This window comes from Pleurodeles waltl, chromosome 8 (genome assembly GCF_031143425.1).
Source record: "Pleurodeles waltl isolate 20211129_DDA chromosome 8, aPleWal1.hap1.20221129, whole genome shotgun sequence".
NCBI lineage: Eukaryota > Metazoa > Chordata > Amphibia > Caudata > Salamandridae > Pleurodeles > Pleurodeles waltl.
Window position 1 is genome coordinate 636,348,194 of NC_090447.1, and position 25,254 is coordinate 636,373,447.

Here is a 25,254-nt window from a genome sequence, read left to right on the forward strand (position 1 = left end):
TATGTTGTTGAAGTTAGTTTTTACATGGAAGCAAGCAACCCCATACACTTCCTCTCTGTTTCTCGTCTAGCAACTGACTCTCCCCCAGAAAACATTCTGACTCTAGACCTTAGCAGCTAGAACTCAGCAGAACTCTAGCAGCCAAGCATTGCTAAGATACAACATCATCTCCCTTCCCAAACACATGAACAATATGACATCCTAAAGATTTTACAAATGAAAAAATAAAATAAATTAACATTACTACACTCCTATAAATAATGAAGTCTGTGGATATTACACTCTGATGATGGTTTACTCTCCCCATGGTTTCCACCATGAACTTCCTTAGTGACCAAATGTGATTTCTTATTGTCAACCGTATCCCTCTACATCTTCTGTTCCAATTCATTGCATAATGTGACTTTCCTTATATTCAATTTCTTACCATCACTCAACCATACGTAGTTGCCACACACTTCTCTTACTTCCTTAGGTTCAGACCATTTACTGATGTTTTATTTCCGTGCACCTATCAACACAGTCTTTACCCAGTCACCCACTTTAGACCTGCAACCGTTTCTCCTAACTTTGTTGTTTAGTCTTTGAACATACTTTCCCTGGTACTCTGCCACCTTGCGTACCACAGCTCGCATCAACTTATCCCTGTCACACTTCGTAAGCATGGTTTTGTGCATCCAGGTGGGTGTCACCGCAGAGTTAGCCTCTCTTCCCTTCAGTAGGAAAAATGGAGTTACACCTGTAGCCGTATGAGGTGTGTTGCGGTAATTCCACAGCATTTCTTTGACAGCATCCGATACACATTTACCATCACCTTCAGCTAACTGTACACACTCCTTTAATACACGATTAAATCTCTCCACTAAACCATTTTCCTTAGGATGGTAAAAAGATGTTCTATGATGTACAATTCCAGCTTCCTTCAAAAATGTCTGAAAATTATCAGCAACAAATTGTGGACCATTGTCACTAACCAGGCACCCTGGGTAACCCTCTCTCCTAAATATTATCTCACAGAAACGTATCACACATTCAGACCTAATATCTCTTACAAACACCACCTCAGGTCATTTGGAAAAATAATCAACTAGCACAATGGCCCATTTCCCTTCTACACTTCTACTGCTGAATGGACCACAAATATCAATAGCTAATTTTTGCCATGTCTTCTCCGGAAATTGAGAAGCTACTATGGTTGTTTCTTCTGATTTATGACTCTTGTCACTGCACATGCATGCTACACACGCCCCCACAAATCTTTCCACATCCTTATCCATACCCGGCCACCAGAAATCAGCTCGTGCCCTACGCTTCATGCTGGACATGCCCCCATGCCCTTCATGCAATAGCGTGAGCAGTCTTACCCGCAACCCAGCGTGAACTACCAATCTCTCATTTCTTCTCAGAATGCCATCCAACTCTGACAATTCCGACCATACCACTTTGTAATCCCCACACTCCATCTTACCACATCCTGTAGGACCAACAGGTCTGGACAATTGTGCAGAAACTTGCTTCAAACGGTCATCTTCCAAAATAGCAAGTTTCCATTCCTCTTCTGTTATTGCACCCTGGCACGACTCATCAACATTCGCTACCAACCACTCTTCATTACTCTCTTCAGTGCCATCATAACTAATCTGTAACGGCAACCTAGATAAACAAGCCGCACTACAATTCTTTTTGCCAGGAACATAATTTAAGGTAAAATCATACTCTTGCAGATGGTATATCCATTTGGCTATTCTAGGTGTCACCTTGCCAGCCCCCTTGGTTGTGAATACATCAATCAACGGTTTGTGATCCATTCTTATTTCAAATGTAGTTCCCCAAACATACGTCTTGAAGTGATCCACACCCCACCAGCACGCCAGCGCCTCTTTTTCGATCACAGAGTACGTTGGTTCCGCTCCTTTGAGGGAACGAGACGCAAAGACAATGATCCTTTCATGCCCTTGTTTATCTTTCTGCAACAAAACTGCTCCAAGCCCATATGCACTAACATCTACCATCATTATTGACTCATCCTGAGGATCAAACGGTGTTAACGCCACTGCATGTACAATGTCCAACTTGATTTTCACAAACGCCTCTTGACATTCATGCAACCATTCAAATTGTATACCTTTTTTCATTAACTCCCTTAATGCATGTACCTTGTCAGCAAAACTTTGCACAAACCTGGAGTAATACTCAGCCATTCCCAAAAATTAACGCAATTGTTCCTTATTTACCGGAGCTGGAGCTGATTCAATCGCTTCCAAATGCTTCATCTTGGGTATTACCCCATCTGCAGATAACGTATGTCCTAAATAATCCACTTGTTGAACCCCAAACTTGCAGTTATCAATTCCTACGTTCGGGCCGGCATCCTGCAATTTGAATAATACTTTCTCCAGTCTGTGGTCGTGATCCTCTTCACTACTACCCCTTACTAAAATGTCAGCTTGGAATACCAAAACGTTCCCTTCACCTTCCAAAATTTCACTCATAAGCCTCTGAAACACCGAGGAGGCTGAAGCCAACCCGAAGGGCATGTGTAAAAATTGGAATGCACCGTCAGGTGTTATGAATGAGGTGAGGTGCCTAGATTCTGGGTGTAACTTTATCTGATGATAAGCACTTGAGAGATCGATGGATGAAAAATACTTAGCATTCTTGACGCTTGAAATCATAACATTTATATGAGGTAAGGGATGGCGGTCTACCCAAATGCTCTGATTAAGATCTCTTAAGTCCACACACATGCGCACCTTCCCATTCGGTTTCCGAGCTAAAACTATGGGACTAAGCCAGTCAGATGACTCTATTGGTTCAATTACACCAGCTGCACATAACCGATCCAGTTCCTCCTTAAGTTGCCCTCTCAATGCCAAAGGAACATTTCTCACTTTGTGCGATTTGGGCACACTCGCTGCTTTCACAATTATGCTACGCTCAAATTTCTTTAAGCACCCTAATTCCCTGCAAACAACTTAGGGTATTTCTCACGCCATGTATCTATTTTCCCAGCTGCAGTCAACAACACCTGTTCGGGGTGATTTGGGTCTAAAATTATACCCAAAGCTTTCTGGTCTCTCCAACCCAACAGTGCGTTACCTTTATCCACCACATATGCCTTACCCTCTGCCAGCCTATCTTTATACTTTAACGGACCGTTGAAGTAATCCACCACAAGCAGTCTAGTTCCACAATAACCTTCCGGTTCCACATCAGCAGGCAACAATTTGCACGCACCCAAATTCTTCCGTACCTGTCTATCAACTATGGTGCAGGGTGAACATGAATCTGCCCATAGGAGGACTTTAACCCCGTTGATTTCCATAAAACATTTAGGAGGATGATATCCATCCTTTACTACTCACACAATATCAGAAACATTGTGTATACCATCAGATACTACCAATACCTCAATGGCATCATCTTCGGTTCCATAATCCACATCCTCATTATCACCTCCAGTCACCACATGCACCCTATATCCATTTCCTTTTATATGGTCTGCTTTACACATCCGTGAAAAATGTCCCATTTTCTTGCACCTAAAACACTTTGCCTTAGATGCAGAACACATTACCGCATCAGCCACATGTTTAGTACTTCCACACCTGTAGCACAAATGTTTTTCTTTCGCACCCGTGTTATCCTTCACATTAGTGTCATTCCGTCCTTTGTGTACTACATTCACTTTTCCATTGCCTGTGCCCTCTTGACCACGTTCATTGTTCAACTCCTTAACATACCTAGAAGTGTTCTCTATACGTCTTGCTTTATTAATCGTTTTCTGCAAAGTAGGGTCTTTTAACTCTAACAACTTCTCTTGAATCTTTTCGTTATTAGTTCTATTTTTGAATTGATTGCGCACAATCTCTTCATGTAGATCTCTGAATTTACACGTAACAGCTAGTGTTCTCAATGCAGATATGTACTGTTCTACAGTCTCCCCCGGTAATTGAACTCCTGAAAATAATTTATGTCTCTCCACCACAATACTAGTTTTTTTACCATAGTTGTCCTCCAGAGCTTTCATTGCACTCACATACACAACTAACAGCGCTTCTTCAGCTTCTGACACCTCCTCACCATCCCCTTCATGAATGTTCGATGCACCACGTGTAACTCTGGGCAATGTTTTTAAAACTTTCCTACTCTCAATTCCCAAGCAATGTTTAAAAAATGCAAGCTTCCTTGAAGCTTCAAAATTTGGATCCACCATAGCCTCCAAATAAGTCTCAAAGGACTCCCGCCAGTCCTCCCAAGCCATCACGGGAGTACCAGGTTAAGCAAAAATTTCTGCGGAGCTAATATTGATGCATCCATGTTATATGACTAATCTTGAACAACAAGCCCCCTTAAATATTATTACATCCAATCCACACAATTGTATATCACAATTTCCAAGAATCAATGAATAAAGTCGTAACTCATACAAAATAAACTAAAATAATAAAAGTAGTCACCGTTGTCAGTGGAGCTGTTTCCTTCTCGCTGCATATGCCAACGTGGTTTTTGGGCATTGTACTGGGAGCCAAACAGTAATGGTACAAGATGCAACGCTGCGATATGTTGTAGCGTCCTCTAGTTGCTTGGACTGTCCAATGTCTCCAAGAATTTCCTGCGTCGTGTAATTCTTCAAGCGGCTAAGAATTTCAATGAACACATACCATGCGAAGTAAATGCGTCACACCGTAGCGTCCCTCGTTGCTAGGAACAATTGACTTCCTGAATCCAGCGTTGCGTGACGCACACACCACGCAAACATTGCACGTCACATCGCAGCGTCCCTTATTTGCTGGGAATGCTTCGCTGCGACACACACCACACGAACCTGGCGCGTCAAGTCGTAGCGTCCCTTAGTTGCTGGGAACGCTTCGATGAGTACGGAATCCAACGCTGCGTAAGTTCTCTTGCGGTTTCCAACTGAAAGGCGACTTCAAATGAACACAGACACTGCACGCGTGTTCATTTAAAAAAAATATATAAACATTACGTGCGTTTACTTTTTTTTTTTAAATGCGCACTCCACACTCCCAGCAAATCTTGCCAGGCCCAAAACACTGTCTGTATGTGTGCCCACGTAGACACTCCGAACTTCTTGATTGCCCTCCTGCAGTTGGGCACGCTGTTTCCAATGCACCACACAGGGCAAAACGTCCAAAATATGCCCTTGTAGCCTCACAACTTCCAAAAAACAATGAACGAGGCAGATCCGGTATCGATCAGCTTTTCCAATCTCGATCGACTTCTCCCCTGCAATACAACACATTCCTCAGCAAATGTACGGGAACTGGGGTTAAAAGTGCTTCCAGTCCCAAATGTTGGATTCAAAACATTGATGAACATGTGGATCCCATCCTCGTTGTCAATTTTAAGAACAGTCCTGGCTCTAATATGTTGTTAAAGTTAGCTTTATTAGATGGAGGCAAGCAACCCCATACACGTCCTCTCTGTGTCTTGTCTAGCAACTGACTCTCCCCCAGAAAACTTTCTCACTCTAGAACTTAGCAGCCAGAACTCAGCAGAACTCTAGCAGCTAAGCATTGCTAGGATACAACAGTTTCCCTTCCCATCAAAATATTAAGTGAAACAGATGGCCCCATGAGTAAGCAATGCCCTTGTCATGAAGAAAGGTGGTCACAGGACAAAAGTCTCTGTTTCCCTGCAGGGTAAGGGCTGATAGATCTTGATAGAGTTCCAGCTTGTGCCCATGGAAATGCAAAGGGTGAATGTCTTTAGCCTTACTAAGTATTGTATTTTTAAGTTGAAAATCGTGGACACGCACTAAAATGTCACCTGGGTAAGCATTCTCCAGTCGTGACAGACCCACCCTGTGGACCGTGTCGAGATGTATCTCCTGATCATGGGGTGCCTCCAATATGTGGAGGAACAAGGCTTTCACGTAGGGCCCAATATCCGCGCCTTCTGCTTTGGTTGGTGCCCCTCTGATGTAGATGTTATTTCATCCCAACATCTTCTAAATCCTCTGCATGAGCCTGTAAGTCATTCTGTTGGTCCATGAGGCAAATCACCTCCTGCTGAAGCTGCTCTTATTTCCTCATTGCGGCTGTATTCATGAGCCTTTATGATTGGGTTTCTTATTTCCCTTCTCTGTCAGGTTGAACCTTCTTTAAGTCCTAACAGAGATCCATTTTGACATCTATACATCGTACTGAAGGGAGGTGAACAGGGCCTCCAGGAATTATCGTGTTACTGGGCCCTCACTGCCATTTCCTTCCGCGATCTGCCCCTGGTCGGTTTATTCAGCATCTCTTAAAATGATCTCTCCTTTTTCACTCTTGCTGTAGCCATGATCACCAATAGATAGGTCTCAGCATCTACTCCCATCTGGGAAGTGCTTAGTAGGTGTAGATTGGACCCCAAGCAGAGGCGAGCTCTGAACAACATGTGGCTGGAGGTAACTGAGACACCTGGCCTCCAGGAAGAAGATAGTGAACTTGTTGTGCCATAGAAAGTCCCAGAGGGCCTCTAATGCCCACCAGACCCCCTCTTTAGCTGGGCAATAGAGCTGATGCCGAGGTACTCCTCCTGCAGAGGATCTCAGCTCGTGGTTAGATGTCGCAGCCTACCTTTCATGCAGGTTCAAAACCCAGAGAATGGCCAATAAACCTTATTGAGACGTCGCCTAATTCTGGGGAGAGGGGTGCAAATTCAGAGCTTCAGATCATCTTCTGGCTCAGGAGTTTAAATCTAGTGTTTCTTAGCCACTAGAGGGGCGCCCGGGTTCGCAGAACCACCAGGCAGTGCTTGTATGAAGGAAAGGGAGAGCTCCAGACCAGCATTGGTAGGGGAATTCAGTCGGGGTATGCAGGAGGCCCAGCAATCCCAGACAGATTCTTGGTACCCGGGGGATGGCTGCTAGGTTCATTGCACATGCCCCTATGATTTCACCTCAGGCAGCTCTGGCAGATAGTCATCCTGGTTGAGAAGTCGCTAGTAGCTGCACAAGTGATTCCTCATCAGGGGGAGGAGCTGCAGGTGTTTACCACCTGGGCTGCAAGGGGTCACAGCTCCATTTGTCATACTTTAACCCGTGAAGATGGTAGGTGCTGATGGTGATGCCTTTGCAAATGTTCATTTGCACAACCTCTTGGCAGGGCATCTGTTATTGCAGGGGTCCTGAACAAGCCCCTGCTAGGTCGCATTCAGTGCTCCCCCGACAGTGCTACCTGCCATCTTCTGCATTGCGGCTCTAGAACGCCAGCAACCGGGCTGCTTTAGGTTTGCCCCGGCCCTGAGACAGAGATGCCAAGGCTTGTGCAGTGAGCCGTGGCTGCCGTCATCTTGCATTACTCCTGGTGGCAGCAGTTGCTTTTTGCCATCTAGCGAGGGGTTCCGCCACCTCCGCCTGCTCCAACTGGTGCCTGGGTGATGCCTGTGTGTGTTAAGACTCCATGGAGCTCAAACTATGCTGTGGGAAGAGTGGATGCAGCAGAGGGACGATAAGGCACATCCCATCCGTTCCCCTTCTTGGCCATGCCCCTGAAGTGCTTTTTGAATGCTACATTCAACAACAGGAACAGTGATCCCAGATTTGTGTGAGACTCTGTATAAGATTTACAAGTGACCTTCTTGCAGTGTAAATGCCGGTCCGCAACACTGATAATAGTCAGCATTCTCTACAGCTGTATACATGCATGACCATAGCTTGAGCTGCTGTATTTCAGATGATTAACAAACTGTCCCAGAATGAAATGCTAACTTATGCTTAACCATCAATCTGAGAGGGCTCTCTGAGAGACTTTAATAAAGGGTGGGCATAATTTATGAATTTGCTGTAGCGTACTTGAGGGAAATTACAGTAAACTCACGCAAGATTATGCAGAATTATGGAAGGAGTGAAACCCAGAATTTAGAGCTATTTTCTTAGTGCAAAATAAACCCTCACATTCAAAACGGACCTGAGGATGTATTTTCAACTAAGAAATGGACGTAACTGCAACGGAACATGAACAGCAGAATCCAGCATCCACTCGTGCACGCTAAATTAGTCATTCCTGTGATCCTGTGGGAGAATGTTTGTTCCAAATTATTCAGAAGTACACAAACAGATGTAATAATAACATTTTCAGTAATTTCAGTTCAAAAGAATAAAACAAAATTACCAAAACTACTCCAGTTACTCCCCTGTAATTAATATTTTTCCCAGGCCTACTTTAAATGATTAGGAATTTATAAACCCCTGTAGTTGCGTGATTAAGTTGGACACATGTGCAGACCACAATGGCACCATAGTCCAGTTCCTGAGAAGACCCTCAAGAAGCACAGAGGTGGAAATGTATGAACGCTCACAGAGGAGGTACTGTGTTCCTAAGGCTTTGATACTCATAGGAGCATCCAATGGGTCACTGCATCAGTACCTTGGTTTTCATTGTTACAGCATATATATGGTCTCTTTTTATGTGTGATACGAACCTCATAATCCCCTTTTTATAAACCAGTAGGTCCTACCTGCTTTTAAGTAACGTAGATCGGTGCTATATATGAACAATTAAAGGCTTGTTTTTAACTCATCAAAAAGTGTTGGATTTAAAAATATACATGTTTATATATAATCACATATGATCACATTTCATACACAGGGTGATTGGTATAAGGCACTGGTTCTGCACAACACATTTTAAAGCACATTTCATGTATTTATTTGAGGCCTAATGCAATCAACATCTCTGTTTTTCTCCTAATGACTAATACAAAAATCATAGGTATCAATGAAGATGCAAATTGTTTTATTTCAATAACGCTTTTTGCAATACATTAAAAGGAATAAGCACATGGCATAATTAATATCCTTGCATGTTTTTAAATTTTATGAAGGTCGAGCCCTTTTGGTTGCCTTAAATGATCAACCCGATTTGCCTACAGCAGCATTGCTCTATACACTTCCTTCTCACCAACCTATGAGGTTGGGAGCTTCACAGGTTTCTCAGAATGCTGCCACAGCCTGACATGGTCACTGGTAACCAGTTGACTACTCTCCTACCTCAGCCTTAGAGTGGTGAGCAATTGTGAGTCTGAGCTGCCTTCTTATCCTGTGCAGCATTTACCTCTTAAGGGGGAAAATTTACAAGAACTGACGATACCTCAGAAAAACTTGTGCTGCAGTACAACATTTCTAAATGCCTTGGATATGTTGTATTACGATATGGCACACCATGGCTAAGGTCCCATGTTGCGTCAAAAAAATGACGCATCTGTGGGATGGGTGGCATAGAAAAAACTGATGCATGTGCAGCAAAAGTGATGATAGGCTGCTTTACACCACGTAAAGCAGTATAAATCAGCCTTGCATTACATTGAGTACCTAAAGCATCACAAATCCAGCATAAAGGGACGCATTGGAAAAACAGCATTGCCCATACCTCCAAAGTAAGAGATGGAGCAGGCATCCGACAGCAGCAGCCAGGAGAACAACTCCCACAACTCCAGCACCAGCCAGGATGTCCAGACAGACCCCCAGGGGAAGAGGAAGAGCGATTTTAGTGAGGAGAGAATCAAATCCTGATAACAGAGGTTACAAAGTATGAAAATCAACTCTTCGTCACCTCAAAATTGCCGTTAGGGAAGAGAGAGGCCATTTGGCAGTCCATAGTGGACAAGATCAACAGTGTAGGGCAAGTTAAAAGGACAGTGCCAGAGTGCAAGAAGGGCTGGCATGATTACAGGCACAGGACCAAGAAGAAACTGGCCCACAACCTGAAGGCAGCTGGAGAAGGAGGACCTGATGTTCATTGTCAGGCCTAATCTATCATTATTTGCAGAGAACTTTTAATGGTGCACTTTGATTAACACATATGTGTTGCAGTGTGGGCCATTTTCATGTGGGACACACTCATGTAGTAACAAGGAGCTGGGTACTACACAAGTAGACGCAATACGTTGATTTTTCACTCATATGTGTATGTCTCTAACTTATGGGGGATTGTGTACTTCTATAGCTTGATTTTTTCAAAATTGCTGTGACAAATGAATGTTGAGATTGGAAACCTCAGTACACTGTTGTGACCTGTCCAGGTTAGGTATTATTCTATGTATGCCAGCATTGTGTTTGACTTTGTGAGGATCACATTGCTGTATTCATATGCTTTTCATTTGGGCAACTTACTACATGGAACAGGTGTGTCACGTAGGCTCTCATTATTCTACTGAGACTACTGGATTTTGAGCAGGAGAATCACCTGTGGTGTCGGAGACTGAGTCTTTCCCACTACAGGTGGCACCTGTCGCCCTAATCCGGGTTTTGCTCCAGCTAACTAGCAGTGCCTCATCTCTAACCATGAGCAGGGATGATTGGGCAGCCAAGCGCATGACATAATTGATTTCTCAGGGAAACCTTGGTCACTTAGGTCTCATCCGTTTCTCTCAGTGACATTAGTCTCACATACACAATGACAAACAGAGGCAGCATATGTTTCAATAAGATTTTAATGAAGCAACTGCATCTTAGATAGCAAAGCAACTGCATATGTACCAATAAAGACTTGCAAATCTTTAATAACAGTCCGAGCGTCAGCCGAGTGTTGTGGCCACACCCATACAAATCTGGAGCAGGAGTCAACAGAGACTAATATGTATTTGTATGCACTGTCCGGTGTTAGGGGACAACAATGGTCCACGTACACACATTGTAATGGTTTGTTGGAAATTAGGAGGGGTGTCTGCAGTGGGTGCTTAGCAGTGGAAACTTAATTTTGTTGGCAGATATCACAACAAAGGACATTCTGCTTGACCTCTTTGTATAGGCCTGGCCACCAATAACGGGCTTGTAACAATGAAATTGTAGCCGCCACACCAGCATGGGCAGATGCTACCCCCTCATGCACTGCTTTAATCATCTCTGGTCTTATATCTTTGTTGGGAATATCTCGAACCCCTACGCCTGGTATCTTAACCTCAGAGTTTAGGCAGCCTCCCATTTGGTAGGAATATTTCGCTCGAAATGCTTTTTGGATAGGGCGTACCATCAGCCGTAGCTTTCAAGGCAGCCCATATGTCTTTTCTCGTTTTGCACTTAAGTGGGTTACTGCAGCATCTGTGGCCGTAGCGACTGCTGGCTTTGCTGCTTCATCAGCCAGTGTATTCCCAGCAACGTGTATGTACAACATTGACATTTGGTAGCGTTTCCTTCAGATCCGCTATTTTTCCCCACAGGAGTCTATGTTGGATGGTATTGCCTTTAGAATCTCTGAACCCATTCTGGTGCCAGTAATGCAGGTATTCATTGAAGGACTGAATACAATAGTACGAATCGCAAACAATAAGTGTTAACTGTGCAGGATCCATGTGTTCCAGTGCCATCACCAGAGCTTTTAGCTCTGCTAATTGTGCTGTACAATCCCCTAGGGTTTGCATGTATGTATGTTTGGGGACAAAATTTATTATCCTCCATATCGGCACTTACGACTGCGCAAGCAGTGAAGTATTGATGCTTTGTGCCAATTGCAGGTTGCGCTGAACCATCGTTGTACAGGACTCTTTGATACTGATCAATAGGCAGTGTGTTTGTTGGAACTGGGTATTCTAGTTCATATTGCAAAAATTCTTGACTTTGCAATTTTGGGTCAAAAATGAAGCCTACATCAGTGGCTGTCAAAGACGTGGCCCATTGTATCCAACGTGGATGTAATGCTTTAGCGTTTGGAATGCTGGCTTTGGTGACAGCCTCATAGGCTGGAATTGGAGAAACGACAATAAGGTGTTTGTCCTTAGCTAGAGGTCTTTCTTTAATGACAGCCATCTGTACAGCAGTGAGAATTTTCTCAGTGGGAGCAAAGCCTTGTTCTGCTGCTGAATACAAGTGTGATTTGTATGCAATCGGGACGGTCTCACCTTCGTTAAAAGGTGACATAGCTGAAATCAATGGCACCAGCAATTACCCTGATGACCAAGTGTGTTTTGTTGTCCCTTGTATGTAAACGCTGTGCTGCAAGCATGTCTGTCTGCAGGTCTCTGAGGATGCGTGTATGTTCGACTGTCCAAAATTTACTTGAAAAATTAGGAAGTATAAAGTCATATACAGGTTTTATGCGCGTTGCATAGTCAGGAATGTAAGTTCTGCCCAAATTTTGGAAACCCAATAGAGATTGTAGTTTTTTAATGGTGTTTGGAGGTTGTAATTGTCTAGATTTTTCTAGGAATAGTGGCGCTAGGCTCTTTTCTTCACTTGATAGCTCATATCCCAGAAACAGGACGCTGAGGAAGGCTATTTTTGTTTTTTTAAAATTGAATTTGTAGCCGCAAATCCCAAAACAATGCGGGCTACCTATCTTAAGTGTTGCAGTAATTCATCATCCATGAAATGAATATCATCTACATAGGACAATGCTTCAGGATCAATGTCGTGCAAGATTGAAGTCACACGTGGCGCGAACAGTCCTCGACTATTCTTGTACCCCTGGGGTAAACAACAGAATTTTCTGGGAGCTTAGTGCGCTGAAACTTGTTAAGTCTCTACCCTCAGGTGCTCTATTCTGGCAGAATAAACCATTGGAAATATCCAGTGTTGTTTTGTACTTTTTGCACACTATGTTGTTTATCAGTGTTGCGCTATGTGAGTTTTGTATAGCATATGTGCATGTATGACTGTTTAACTGTCTGTAGTCTTAGACTATTCTGTATGAATGGTCCGGTTTAGCTACTGGGAATAAAGGATCATTTATTGGTGAGACGCAGGGTTCAATTATGCCCTGGTACTCAAGTTGTGTGAGAATTTCTCTCACAGGTGCTTTAACATCATGTTTTATTGAATGTTGAGGTTGAGGTTGGGGTTGATTTTTAATAGGAATTACGTGGTAGGCGGATTCTTTGTCCCAACCTATGTGGTTGCGCTATAACGCGGGTGCCTGAGCCAATGCCCAATCCATAGCGTAGGATTCTATGAGTTCGTCTGGAACAAGGGGAGAGAAGGAAGGTTTAATAACATCTTCCCCATATGGGCATGTACGGACAAATTCAGGTGGCCAGTCTTGTTTGGCCAACAAGATATCATATATATTTACCATGTGATCCCAAAAGATTGCGTCTATTGTGTGTTCATTGTCTCCTTCTAACGGTAACGTTACTTTTTTACACCCTATCAGGCGTGGAGACACGCATGTCCGTGGTTTCTACTTGTAGAAAGTCATCAGTTGCTTTTACCTTCAGATGCTCTAGAAAATTCCGGCGAACTATTGTGACCTCTTCCGCGCTGTCTAGCAGCACTAGTGCCCACTTCCTGTCCTTCAAGATGACCCTCTTCTTGAGTGGCATGTCAAACCACAACTGCTGCTACCTTTTTCTTTTTAAATTGGGGTTTTTGTTGGGGAAGTTTCTCTTCCTTTTTAACAGAAACCTCTGTTGAGCGCTAAGTGTTTGTGTCCCCATCAACTGCTGAAAATGTGACCCAAGAATAAAAGAGCTCTGTCCTATGAGCTGCATCTGCATCAACAACATATGTGACTGGACCCCCCTGGGCCGTTAGGCGATGTGCCAATAAATGTGCAGTAAGGGGTGATCTCATATTAACTGCAATTGCTACCTGCTGCGGATTCACCATATTAGATGGTAAATTTGTTCAAAGACAAGCACACCAAATGGGGATTTTCCTTTTAGAGTTTAAGCTTGAACAACCTCCAGCATCAGATAGGTGTTCCCTAGGTCTCTTTGTGTATATTGAGACAGAGATACTCAGGAGGACCTGAAAATTAGAGCCTGACCAAACATTGGCAGTGCCATGTCGCACAGGCTCTCTCACATTATTCTAATGAGACTTCTGGACTTTGAGCGGCATAATCGCCTGCGGTGTGGGAGACTGACTCTTACCCACAACAGGTGACACCTGTCACCCCAATCTGGGTTTTGCTCTGGCTAACTAGGAGTGCCTCATCCCTACCCAAGAGCAGGGATGATTGGGCAGGCGAGCGCATGACATCATTGATTTCTCAGGGAAACCGTGGTCACTCAGGTCTCATCTGTTTCTCTCAGTGACATTAGTCTCACATACACAATGACAAACAGAGGCAGTATATGTTTCAATAAGATTTAAATGGAGCAATTGGATCTTAGCTAGCAAAGCATGGGCTGCAATAACCAGGACGATACAGCATGACAAGATTAAAATCGTGACAAGGAGAGTAAAGCATAGGAATAACGCTACCATATTGTCACTAGAGTGAATAGACTAATTCCTACCTAGGCTATAATAGAGCACAGCATGTTAAGCTCTAATTCTGCCCTTCAGGTTCCCCTGGGAAGACATCATCCCCCATACCTGAGCAAAGGCCTGAAGTCTGCATAAGCAGCTGTAGTGAAGCGTTCAGCAATCAGCATACAGTCGTGGTACTCTGGCTGGAATCTCCCCCTAATGTGTAAGGGACAGGGAAGTGTCTTTATAATAAAACAGCTGATGTTCTGAGAAAATGTCCCTAAGTAAGGATGTGTGTTTTCTATGAAAACCCGAGACAAAGCTTCTACCACGTTCACCAGCAACCTATCTTACTACAGCCTTGAACGAAGCACAGAGTGAGCAAGAATGTCTTGTTTGAGAACGCAGTGCTGGCCTAGGCAAAAACAGCTAGATAGAGAGAAATAAAACAAGACCGCAAAAGTGGCTATTGTACGAGTAATAAAATGAAGCTGAATAAAACATATCTAGGTTAAAGTGCACAGCGGCAGGCCTAGTATGCCAAAAAAAATTGCATGGAGCTATAACTAAAATGGCTACACAAAAGGTGAACCATCACATTGGTTACATCCTTTGATACAGCTGTCTGCTGACATATATGTGTGCACACAGGCTGTCAGTACTGCTGAGACATATGTGTGTTTTATACTGTTGGTGTCACAAAGTTTCCAAGACTGACATTTACACTTGTATGGGCCCTACACTGACAGGGCATGCCACTCATGAGCTTTACACATACTTCTTCCTCTGTTGCCATCTTTGGTCAAAATGCAGGTATTCTGCCATGTGTAACACACCGCTGATTTCCACAGAACTTTTTTAAACACTTCTGATCTTGTTGACCTGTGACTGATACAAAGAGTTGTTACGCCATTGAGGGGGCACTCAGGTCAGACTTTTCGCTGGTGTTGCCTTTGTACTCATAATTGGCCTGTCTATCAGCCCCAATTTGTTTAATGATGATTCATCACCCAGACGGGTTAATGTGGTTCCATCCATCCATACAGAGTGAAATGACACATTGATTTACACTGGCGACCAACCACTATTGCCATTGACAGTTTAATAAGTGCATGTCCATGTAGCACATCATTGTCTACACATTGCAGTGCATTGATCCCACTATATGCACACAACACAGGTGCCCAGATATTTGGGTAAGTGGCACTGTGAGGTACTGCATGTCATATGTCTGCTCTGCAGTGCAGCTCAGAGAAAGGTCATCAGTGCACTGTGTTTAGGCTGTTCATCGCATCACTGACCTCTCCCCCTACACTGGCACACAATGGGGAATGGGGCATGTTTATGAGAGGCTTGCCCTCCCTTAGCATCACTTTTTTGAGGACCCCAGCAGCGCAAGCCTCTCAATCATATCTATGAGGTTAGCGAAGCCTCTTTGCATGGCTTTGCACAGATATTGAGTAGGACAAAGGATTGCAAATTGCTGTGTTGCCTTACTCTGCACCAGGGAGGTGTTCCATTGGTGTTTTGGTGGGTTTTTACATGCTACACACATGGATTTTGATGTAGCCCCAGATTTACTAAAAACATATAAACCTGGGGCAGTGCCAAAACCTTCCACCTCCCCAGAGCATGCTTTACGAGGAGAAATATTTTCCTCTCCTTACTTTTTCATTGTTCATGTGTGCTGCAGTGTTAGTGACTTGGCTAACTTCAGTTTGTTTTCCTTTTACACATCACCTGAGGGACACAATTGGTTTATCACATTCCAAAGTGTACCTGGTGTGGGATGCATGACATTCCTCATGAACCATGGGAGTTGCATAGAGACACCACTAGAACGCCATAGGAGCCCCTACCTTGCACACAGTGAAGCTAGACTGTATTTTGGGCAGCACTGCATTGCTCTGTACCTTTATCCTATTCAAAGGCACAGAAAGTGGGTCTGCGTGTCTTAACCAGTGTGACTTAGGAGTTTTCATTACACATGTACCATGATGCATGGTGCATGTATGAGGCACATCCGTCAGACATATGTTCTTATCTTTGTCAACAGACACAGAGATGGCTATTATGTGATACATTTGTTACTGTTAGTTGATCTGTAACATACTTCAGTTTTGCTTACCAACAAATAGGCCATCCCCATATTGCCCATTCTCACACCGGCAGGAGGTACTGGGGTGTGAGTCTGATAATTGCATCCAGGACAGAGGAGAGAAATGCAGAGAAAGAAGCCTGGGCTATTCTTGCCCCTCTGGCTGCTGTGGTCTGGAATGAACCAGGTAGCAGCATGTGGAAAACTGCCATCAGCTTGACCGAAGGGGGATGCTGTGGACCTGTCAGTTGTTTGGCTGCATCCTTGATGCAATCTTGTTCAGCAAGCCTATGATGGACTTCCTCATCAGTCTATAATAGCTGATAACCTCATCCTCCCTGAGGTCAACGTGGGAAATCCTCTGCCAGTAGACACGCTCCCTTCTGCACTGCCTACGTGGTGGTGGTCCCCTTGCTACTGGGAGCTGAATAATTTGCACCTTCATGGCATAGTTGAGCTTGCCAAAGTGTTTTGTTTGTATTCTGTTTTTGTACCAGAGCCAATGCATCATTTCTTACACCTGGGCTGCTGATGTGCAGAAATGTTGATGCATTCAATGATCTTCTCTTGCGGACTGTGTGTCACTTTTTCGAAAAACTCATAAATTTCACTCAATCAGTCTTACATTTGAATTTATGAGGAAACGGCTACCTTGCTTATTTTAAGATGTGTGTGGCAAAGCCGATTCTGGTGCAAGTGTTTTCTGACGCAAGGCCCACAAAAACTGACACATTGACCTAAAGGTGTTGCATTGTAAATATGGTAAACCTACTGCGCCACCAGAGCATCAAAAATAATGATGTAACACCAGCGTAAGCTGCTTGTAAATATGCCCCATAGTTTGCTACACAATCAATATAGTTTATGTGTTATCATCGCCAGCAAAAATGGGAGGGTTTAAAATCCTCTACTGAGAGGAACAAGTACATTGCAAGTGTTTCTCTGATATATAGGTTTCCATCACTGAAAGTAGAAAGCAAGAAACATGGTCAATCATCAGTTCACTAAAGCCTTTCCTTACCCCTAGGCCTGACCCAACTTTTTCTCCATTCTCCCCAAAGGCACAATGTTTGGAACGATTATTATGTTATAGAGTGTAATATAGCTGTTTCCACATGCATAAAGCGACCTATCCTAGTACCATTTTTCAACCATAAAGAATGTATTTAAAACCTTATTCACTAGAGACACCTCATTTGAAGGTTCAGATGTCTCAAGCTATCTTTCCCTCACTTATTGTGAGGCGATTGGCTTTGCCAACTCTTGCTAAACATTGAAATCGGTGTTCTTCTTTTGTAGCTTACAATGTTAATGGTTTGAAAAGGCGGGGTGACATTTGAGCAATGATCCAAGGTGAGCTTTGCTCCTGTGGTATTTTCTACTTGACACAGAAATTGGTGTCCTTGGTGTTAGGTATCCCACAATTTTCTATGGGTCAGATGGGCAGTGGCTTAATTTTTGACCCAGATTACTGAAGTTGTTTTGTTACATTTTAACTTTACTTCACTTGCCCATGTTTAATATGCAAATATTCTCTGTTTTCCCCATCTAGTTATCCTTATCAAGTTCACTGCTAAGCACATGCTGCTTTCTAAGACATCCTATCAGACAGGTGATTCTGTCATTCATTATTTTTGCTTGGTTAATTGCACGCAGCATGTGAGACACTGTAGCAGAGGTTTTTGCAGGCCACTTTATCTCTCATTGGGCTCTATGATTCTGTGTTCCCCTAATTATATCTCCTACATTCCTCCAAAAACACGCCCATAATGGAGTCAAAGGGGATAGGCAACAGGTGCCGACCACTCACAAGGACAGGAATGAGGCAGAGCATTAGCAGCTAGACAGCGCTTGCATTTGAATTTTTAACTAGGCCTCTGTGCTACCTTCTCAACAGTAAGTGAAAACAGTCTGAAAATCGAGCAGGGAACACCCCTGCTTATTAAGTGGTGAGTACCTAGCGAAGAGAAGGTATTGGCTCGTGTAGTACTCAGAAAATATAATGACACATTTTCACCTGGCTGTGAACATGTCAGAACCTAGTCCAAATCGAAATACCAACGTGGTAGCAAATACAATCAGCGGAGTGGTGATTCAGCAAAATGTTTTACTTTTGGCCATATACTAGGGGAACAAGGCAATGTGGAGATAAAAAGGACAATTATCACGGGCTCTTTCCTCGGCTAACAGTGGGAACCGTGTTTTGCATGATATAGGTTTGCTTTAGCCCCAGTTTACAGTAAGTATAAAGTTCACAATTGCCAAGGTAGGGATTTCTCAATAGGGAATTAATAGTCTTGTGAATATGGGTACCTTCTACAGTGGTAATGAGCCTACAATGTGGATCAGGTCTGTTCTAATGGATGACAGGTTCTGAATAGGAATAAAAACTCCTTGCCTTTCGCAAAAGTGCACCTGTCTGTAATTTATGGGGTGCATAGTGCTAATCCAGTCATACAGAGTTGATGGCTTTTGCAGTGTCATCTCTCAGGCAACAGGGGAAATAGCTCGTGGTCTTGAGTTAGGCCACAACAGTAATCTCGGTTGCCACACACTGGCCCATCATGGGGTTGCCACTGTCTGGTCTTGGGGCACCACTTCAGTTCCTGGTATGGTATCCAAATATTGTTGCCTAAATATTCACTGGCAATAATGTTGCGTACTAAATTTCTTTTACAAATATATCATCCCATAGGAGTTAATATCACAAAATCTAAGGCCATTTGAGTAATATTTTTATAAACCATTGTTAGTCCACAATATTCTTACAAAGTGATATTTTTATTAACAATATTCTGACATACAAACCAAACCACAGTTGGGCCTATGCTTGTCACAGCATTGCCATTAACAAGTCTTGCCAACACCTGGGAAATGGGTAGAGGAGCAATTTTAATGTGTAACTGTTGGAATTGACCCTTTTTTCAGTGTTGCCCCAAACGTTTTGCCTTCCTCCTGTTTTTTACCTTGCTTTTGTTGGCTTTAGAACTCTAGGCACTTTTTCACTGCTGACTAGTGTTAACGTGCATGTGCTCTGTATCTAAAATGTGGTAACCTGGGCTTAATCACAATTAGAATATTTAATTTACTTATAAGTTCCTGGTAAAGTGCACCACATGTGGCCAGGGCCTGAAAATTAAATGCTACTAGTGGCCTGCAGCACTGATTGTGCCACCCACTTAAGTAGCCCTTAAAACATGCCTCAGGCCTGCCACTGCAGAGCCTATGTGTGCTGTAAATTTTGACCTGCCAAGTTACCCCACTTGCCAGACCCAAACCTTCATTTTCTGAGACCATATGTCACTCCTAAGGCAGGCCTTTCGCAGACCCGTCAGGCAGGGTGCAGTGTATTTAAAAGGTGGGACATGTACTTCTGAGTTTAACATGTCCTGGTAGTGAAAAGCTGCTAAGTTTATTTTCCACTACTGCTACGCCTATCTCTCCCATGGGTTAACAGTGGGATTGCCTAAAAAAACATCTTTTAAATGTAATTACCAATTGGGAAAAGATAGACATTTTACGTTTGGTGTCTCTGGACTCACAATTTAAAATCCCAACTTATAGTGAAATTAGATTTTAACTTGTCAGTCTGAAAATGTCACATTTTCTTACTCTAACCATTCTGTGCCTCTGTCTGTCTCTGAATACACATCTAGGTCGGGTGACAGCTTGGCTTTATGTACTCCCTCTAGACAGTCATACAAAGTGAGCACAACCCTATTCATGTGTGTCAGCTCCTCCCTCCCAGTCTACCTCAGAAAGGCACATCAGCCTGGTGATGGGCCATGAGGGCCATGAGGATGCAAATGTCCCACCCCGACATTTGCATCCTCATGGTCCATCACCAGGCTGATGTGCCTTTCTGAGGTAGACTGGGAGGGGGGAGCTGACACACATGAATAGAGCTGCGCTTGTCTCCACAAAAAGAGCTGCATATCCCCCTTTAATGAGTCTCGAGCCAGGGCAGGAAAGACAGGAACCTTGTGATCTTCTAAGGCCCCCTTGAAGTCTCCCCCACTTCAAAGGCATATTTGTGTATAAGTACTGGACCTCTGACACCATGAATTTAGTTCGCTTGTGGGTCCTGAGGAGACTCTACCAAGAAGAGGAGCTGTGCTGCCAGGAGGAATTGCCACTTTGCTAACTGCTTTGCTGTGTTGGCCTGCTAATCACTGTGCTTCCAGGAGGGACTGCTGCTTTGCAACTTGCACTGCTGTGTTGGCCTGCTGCCTCTTGCCTACCAGTGAGAAGGACTGAACCTCCGCTCAACAATCTTTTGAATCCTAAGTAATTCCAAGGGTTTGAAGGCTTGCCGCCTGTTCATGAAGTCTCACGGCCATCAAAGACTTCAATTCCCTACCACTAACTCTGCAATCCATGCGTCCTGCAGCTGAATTCTACATGGATCAGTGCATGTCTGATCTCTAGCTGAGTTTACTCAAGATTAGTGCTTCTTTCCACCAAGATCAGCAATTCATACCCGAGCAGCGCTGTGAATTACAAAGGCTGTGTGTCGATCAAAATTATCACTGTAGCTCCGCAGGAATTACTCCCAGGGCCGCTCAACAGTGACACATTGCCAAGGCTACCCGGGGCTTGTCAGTGATGTGGGTCCCAACTTCGAGGCTCATCAGCCCACCTACATAAACAAAATGAATGCTGTGCGCTCTACCTTGGCAGATCCCCTTCCAGGAAGTCACAACGACGTGGGCCCTGCTCATGAGGTCCACCAACACTACCTCAACCTGTCTTCTGCATTGCAGCAACACTTTGGACTTTCCAACATCAGCTGCCCCTCAAGTACAGGTACTGTGTCTCAGTGGGCCTGTGGGGTGCATGTAGACGACTTGAGCTCCCTCATGGATGGCTCTAAAGGTGCAGTTACTTCTTTCTGAGTGCCCCTTTGACTCCTTTCTATTCGCTAATGATTTGGGGGCATGGTGTTATCAAGATACTGGGTGACAACCGCTCTGGAGGACCCCAGATTGGATTTTGTCACTTTTCACCAGTCTAGTTTGACTGCCAATAACATTTGCAACCTGAGGAATGTTTCAAGCACTGTTTTACATGCAGTCCTTAACTAGAGAATTACTGATTGGATTTTTGTTGTTGTGGTCTTGTTTTGAGCAATACAAGTTATACTATTTTTTTTTAACTTAGTGTGGAGTCCATTTGTGGTGTTTTCACTGTGTTACTGTAATTTAAGTGTTGCACAAATATACAATGCCTTTTAAGTCAGGCCTGACTGTTCTGTACAGGGCTACCGGAGGGTGAGCACAGGCTCATTTAGGTTGTGTATGTGCCTTACCCTGACTAGTATTGTGGTCCTTACTTGGACAAGGTGAATACCTCTGCCAACTAGAAACCCAATAGTAACAGTCCCCCTTCTCTGGTAGTCTCCAATTATTTGACCTAGAAATGAACAGATTGTGACAAAGGAAAAAGATGGAAATGGGAATACTGCAATTTATTTTTATTGATTAATTTGATGGTTAAGGAAGAGAAACCAGAAACAGGGAAAGAAGGTGAATTGAGGTGAAGATAGTTTGAGTGAAAAAACCATGACAAATAGGGCTTCATGGTTGTATTTATATGCTTCTGTGATTTTTTTAAAATACCTAACTCTCCCACAATTTGATTACTTGTTGCTTATTTCTTGCAATAAGAGGAATTTCTGAGGTAGTGATTAAACTAGAGATGCTATGTGTTTATCAGTCACTGGGGTGTCATTTCACACTGACTCAGTGTGCAATATGTGAGTTTTGGTGAAATATGTAGTACAAAGTGATGCATTAGTCCATGGCCTGTGTAGTGGCCAAAATATGCCTGGCTAGGAAAGTAACCTTCCTTGAGCTGTTCCATATAATAGCAGCCATCAAGATCTGGGTATCTTTCTTCTCGCCGGATAGGGAAGTTTGTTGGATTTTTTTAGACAACTTATCAAGAAAGTCATACTGCTGCATTTTACAGCAAGACGTACTGACGCTAAATAGTAATATACCTAATGTCTTGTTTAACTCAAAAAGGATGAATTCTTTATATCTGTCTGATAAGTGAATGAACATGCTCATTGGTACAGTACTAGGTGTTATTTCTCTCATTGTGATTGTGTATAGAGGTGGTGGGGTTGACTGTATGCCTGTAGCATACTCACTCACTGGTGATAAAGTCTGAAATGCAGTAAGTATGTCAGAGATGTGGTGTAATATTTGCTCTGAAAATACCTTAAAATGATCTCTGTTGTGGGTTTGGGCTGGTTCAAGTGGAAGGTTGACCTACAGGGCTTTCCCTGCTAGCTCTTTCCCAGTAATGTGGAAATGCTGCTTACTGGTACTTGGCATCAAATGGTCTGGACTGTGATTATGTGACAGTGATAGACATAAGGCCCAGATTTACAAGAATCTTGTGCATCAGTGCTGATGCACCAGATATCTTGTGTCCCCCTCCACTACCTAACGACGCCATGGGTGCGCCGTTTTTACAATACGGCGCACCATGGCTCATGGTAGGACAATAGTGGCAACATTTTTTACGCATTTGTGGCGCTTTGCTCCACTAGCGTCAAAACCTTTGACACTAGTAGAGCAAAGTACAAGGAGGTCCATTGATTTCAATAAGTGCGTCCTTTTAACACCTGCTTTGAGCAAGTATTCAAAAAAATTGTCCCAAAAATGGCGCAAAGAAATCTTTTAGATTTCATTGTGCCATTTTCGAGGGCCTCTTACTACCGGAACACCTCCCTTGCATACATTATTCCTGGCAGATGCATATTGTGGTGCAAGGAGTTGCAAAGTGCATGGATTGTGCCACTCTGTAAATATGGTGCTGCAATTTTTGCCTCGTTGAGCCACAGTAGCTTAAAAACAATTACGCTATTGTGGTGAATGGAAGCGCTAGGGCCTTGTGAATCTGTCCATTAGTGTTTTGTCCCAAATGTACGTGCATCTGTGCTGCACCAGCTAAAACCTTCACAAGGTTCGTTTCTAATGTATGGCCTTCTATTTCAATCATCCGTGTATTGAAGATGGCTAGGACCTTTGTAAACAACCGCATTTAATTTTATGTATGGTTAGAGCGTGTCTGCCTTAGTGGACTAATAGCTTTGTTCCCCTTCCCCTTGTTTTTAATATGATAAAATCTGAAATAGTTGGTTATCTTGCAGATAACCAACAATCGTTTGCGCAAATTCTGTACTGAATCCAAAGTTCCTCCATGAGAATACCACATGTCAAAATAACAAACCATTTTCCCTACTGATGTCAGTCCAAATAAAAATATTGTATGCACAGTTGCATGGTAAATTATTTATTTCTTTTATCCACACTTGTTAAAGGGCACTTCTCATACCTTTCCTATTGGCTGTCTGAAGCAGACGAGCAGCCCTCCTCTGCTTTGAGACTGTTTTTCTATCATTCAGTGATTTGTGTGACCTGAGGTCAGGGCTTCTCCATTCAATTCTGCCATCAGGCTACAATTTCTCTTCTGCTTCTCGTCTTCCTATGCAGACAGTTTCTTTCCTCTCTCCATCGCAAACCTTTCTGTATTTGTGTTTTTTTCATCAGCTTGGACCTAATGTAGACCTGCTCGCTACTATCTCGAGATCTATTTCTATTATTTTGGGGATTTATTTCAAAATGCTTTACTGCTAACGTTTTTGTCTTTTGTTAATTCTTTACACTTTGGTATTATTTATTCTTAGTTATGTAAATGATATATTATGCAACTGGATTTCAGTATGGAAGTCACTTAAATAGTGAGCTCATTTGTCATACAAGTGTATGCATTTTGCCTCGAAAATAGGAAAGAAGATGGTATGTATATCGTACGATTTCAAATACACTTCTGGTTAGGAGTGCAATTAGATGTGGCAAATGTTTCAGGTGTAATCAATTTTCAAAGCCCTTTTCAACCAAACGATGGACTGCATATATTGAAAGAATTTAGTAATATTGCTATAAATTTTGATGGTAATGTTTTTTTTCACCTTTTTACTTTTACAAATACATGCAAAGAAAAGCAAAGACGTAAGGCACGTCTGTATTGACGTCAGACTGTAATGTGTATGAGTTAAGAAGTAGACTAAACAGGGCACCAATGCACTGTTAACACTATTTTTCTTTCCGTTTTTGCACAGTTCTTTAAGTTATGGAGCCATTGGTGTGATTGTGGGTCACGAGTTCACTCATGGGTTTGACAGTGATGGTAAGTTATAAGGTGTCATTTGTATTTTATTGGTTACTATTGCATTTTTCTGTTATTTAGGAAGAGCAGTTAATTTAGCTTTTAAGATACTATTCTAATCTATAAAGTTCAATGAAAAGGGGAATAAACGAACAAGGTACAATGGAGTCACACTTACCCCAAGCATATCATTTTGGGTTAATTCTGCATCATGAAGTGCCCAATGCACTATTCTCTCGAACCTCTATTTGCTGCTTGGTTCCAAAGAGGTTCTTAGTCAGGTAACACAAGTTGGGATTCAGGTTGTAGACAAGTGTGCACCCTGTCGAATGGGATGAGGATTACAGATGGCAAGCTGAAATATCACAATTGATTCATTCTCATCAGATTAAGATGCAAGGCAATAGCAACCACAGCAATACAGAAACTGAGAATTAGAAATAGGTCTTCCATTAAAAAAAAACACTCTCACTCTTCTAAACATGAAATGATTCTAAATCATCTAGACAAGGTTCTAAGTCAGAAATGAGAATAGTTAAAACAAATCTTAAATAAAGTTCGAAATGCAAGAAGCTGTCAGCGTAGCGAAGGCTTCAGTAGAAGTCCTCCAACAAAGGAATAAGTGTTTACCATGAAGCTTCACACTTGGAAAAATTAAGAGAAGCAGAGAGGTCTATAAGCCATGAAGTCTAAGGGGATCTTCCTGCTTCTAACAGCATAAGCATTAACTAAATGAAACAACATTTTCAGCATCAATGTTATCTCCTTCTTCCTCTCCAAGAACCAATCAGCTCCTGCTCTGTCATTTGCATTTGCTACATCACCTGGAATTCTC

General features: G+C 43.0%; 1 protein-coding gene across 1 annotated transcript in view; it reads left to right on the forward strand.

Moving 5' to 3' along the window:
* Window positions 1–25,254, forward strand: part of PHEX (phosphate regulating endopeptidase X-linked) — a 1,559,577-nt gene that overhangs the window by 1,420,191 nt on the left and 114,132 nt on the right. Inside the window, exon 17 of the mRNA XM_069204739.1 lies at window positions 24,373–24,440. Within this exon, the coding sequence (XP_069060840.1) occupies window positions 24,373–24,440 (68 nt within the window). The remainder of the gene's footprint in view (window positions 1–24,372; window positions 24,441–25,254) is intronic.